Source organism: Nematolebias whitei, chromosome 4 (assembly GCF_014905685.2).
Source record: "Nematolebias whitei isolate Nwh7 chromosome 4, NemWhi1, whole genome shotgun sequence".
NCBI classification, from domain to species: domain Eukaryota; kingdom Metazoa; phylum Chordata; class Actinopteri; order Cyprinodontiformes; family Rivulidae; genus Nematolebias; species Nematolebias whitei.
The window spans coordinates 20,342,259-20,344,540 of NC_056501.1; the positions used below are offsets into that span (position 1 = coordinate 20,342,259).

At 45.0% G+C, this 2,282-nt stretch overlaps 1 protein-coding gene across 1 annotated transcript in view; it reads right to left on the bottom strand.

The window, feature by feature from the left end:
* Positions 1-1,904, bottom strand: part of LOC119408701 (protocadherin gamma-C5-like) — a 2,643-nt gene extending 739 nt beyond the window's left edge. The window contains exon 1 of the mRNA XM_037675541.1: positions 5-1,904. Coding sequence (XP_037531469.1) covers positions 5-1,655 — 1,651 coding nt within the window. The 5' untranslated portion in view covers positions 1,656-1,904. The remainder of the gene's footprint in view (positions 1-4) is intronic.
* Positions 1,905-2,282: the final 378 nt, after the last annotated feature.

Here is a 2,282-nt window from a genome sequence, read left to right on the forward strand (position 1 = left end):
CTGCTGAGACTCGGAGAGCCCTGGTCCTTTGCCTGGACCTGGATCTGGAACACCTTCAGCTTCTCATAGTCGAACGAGTGCATGCTGTAGATGCTGCCGTTCTCTGAGTTCATGTAAACATAAGATGAGACAGAAACGTCCTGCACTTTAGAGTCCAGGATGGAGTAAGAGATCTTTGCGTTTTCTCCTGTGTCTGGGTCAGCTGCTGAGACTGAGCATAAAATCTTTCCTGGAGGATCATTCTCTTTTACATGAACAACATAAGAAAGTTGGGAGAAAACTGGAGGATTGTCATTTACATCCAGCAGTTCCACAACAATTGTTTTTTCACTCCTTAATGGAGGTTTTCCTGAATCAGTGGCACTTATCTTCACACTGTACTGACTGTTTTTCTCTCGGTCCAGCGGCCCATTGGTTACTAAAGAATAATGTTTAGAAGCAGATGGGTTTAATTTAAAGGGGGACTTTGGAGACACAGTTAATGTTACTTTTCCATTATCACCTGAATCCTGGTCGTTTGCACTGATTATTGCAATAACAGTTCCTACAGTAGAGTCTTCAGGAACAGGTGATGTTAAAGAAGTAACTATTATTTCAGGCAAATTGTCGTTGATGTCAACTATTTTGATTTCCACACTACAATGTCCATCCATTTCAGGATTTCCTTTATCTTTAGCAGTTACATCAAATCTGTGTAAGGATGTGGTCTCGTGGTCTAATTGGTTTTTCACAACGATAGTTCCAGTTGAAGGGTTAATATCAAATAAGGATAAAATCAGATCTGCAGTTTGTTCAGCAAATACATAATCAACTTCTCCATTTAGCCCTTCGTCTGCATCTGTAGCTTTAACCTGCAGAATTTCTGTTCCAGGTGTTGCACTTTCACTCACATTCGCCTCGTATATTTGTTTTTCAAACTGCGGCGCATTATCGTTATTATCAAGCACTATCACTGTAATTTCAGACGTTCCTGAACGCACCGGGTCTCCTCCGTCCACAGCTGTGAGGACGAGGTTGTGGACCGGCAGCTTTTCTCGATCGAGAGCCTTTTCCAGAACCAGTTCGGGTATTTTCCTCCCGTCTTTGTGATTTTTCACCGTCAGTTTGAAATGCTCATTTTTGCTGATGAGGTACGTGCGTACAGAATTAGCGCCCACATCCGGATCCTGCGCACTCTCTAAAGGAAACCGTGCGCCTGGGTTCACCAGCTCTGCAATTTTCACCACTTTTTCCTTAGTGATAAAACTCGGAGAATGGTCGTTTGTGTCCTGGATCTCAATCTCCACCCTGTGCAGCTGAAGCGGGTTATCTATGACCAGCTCCAAAGGCAACAGACACGACGGGCTTTGTCCACACAGCTCCTCTCTGTCTATTCTCTCAGTCACCACCAGCTCTCCTTTCCCCAAGTCCACATTAAAATACTGCTTACCAGCTTCAGAGGTTATCCGCAGTTTTCTCAGGTACAGTTCAGACACAACCAAACCCAGATCTTTGGCTAGATTTCCCACCACGGACCCCCGTTTCAGCTCCTCCGGGATGCTGTAGCGGGTCTGCGCTTCTATTGTACTCCACAGGAGAAAGAAATGATGCCACCATAGAAACACCTGCCATGTCGGCAATTTGATCCGCCTTATTCCACGTCCAGAAACCTCCATGTTGCTTCCCAACCTCTTGAGCGAAATGTAAAATGTGTAAAATCCAAAGACGAGGTCCGGAATGATAAAAGAAAAGTCATGCTTTGTGTCTGCATGTGCATCCCTCTCCTCCTGTGCGCAACATCGTTACGCCTACAGACGAGAGCGGCTCCCTGAGACAGACTAGATCTCTTTGTACAGCTCAGAATATCATTGGTGCACGAGGCAGAGCAATTCCCTCTAATCGTGGCACAGCAGAGCAGTGACGTAAGACGCTGGCTTCATTTGGTCAAATAAATTAATAAATAAAAGCTTCTGCATATCAAAGCGGTGGTAAACTACTCTCTCTCTCTCTCTCTCTCTCTCTCTCTCTCTCTCTCTCTCTCTCTCTCTCTCTCTCACACACACACACACACACACACACACACACACACACACACACACACACACACACACACACACACACACACACACATACACACACACGCGCCGCGCGCGCACACGCACACATAGTTTATTTATACATGCTTGAGTGCAGTGCCATAAGTAGCCAAAAAAAAAAAAAAAAAAAGGCAGAAATAATCATGCAATGATTTGTGAGGATCATTTTATCTTTCTTCCTGTGTGCACCTGCATGTGGGGTGTGTG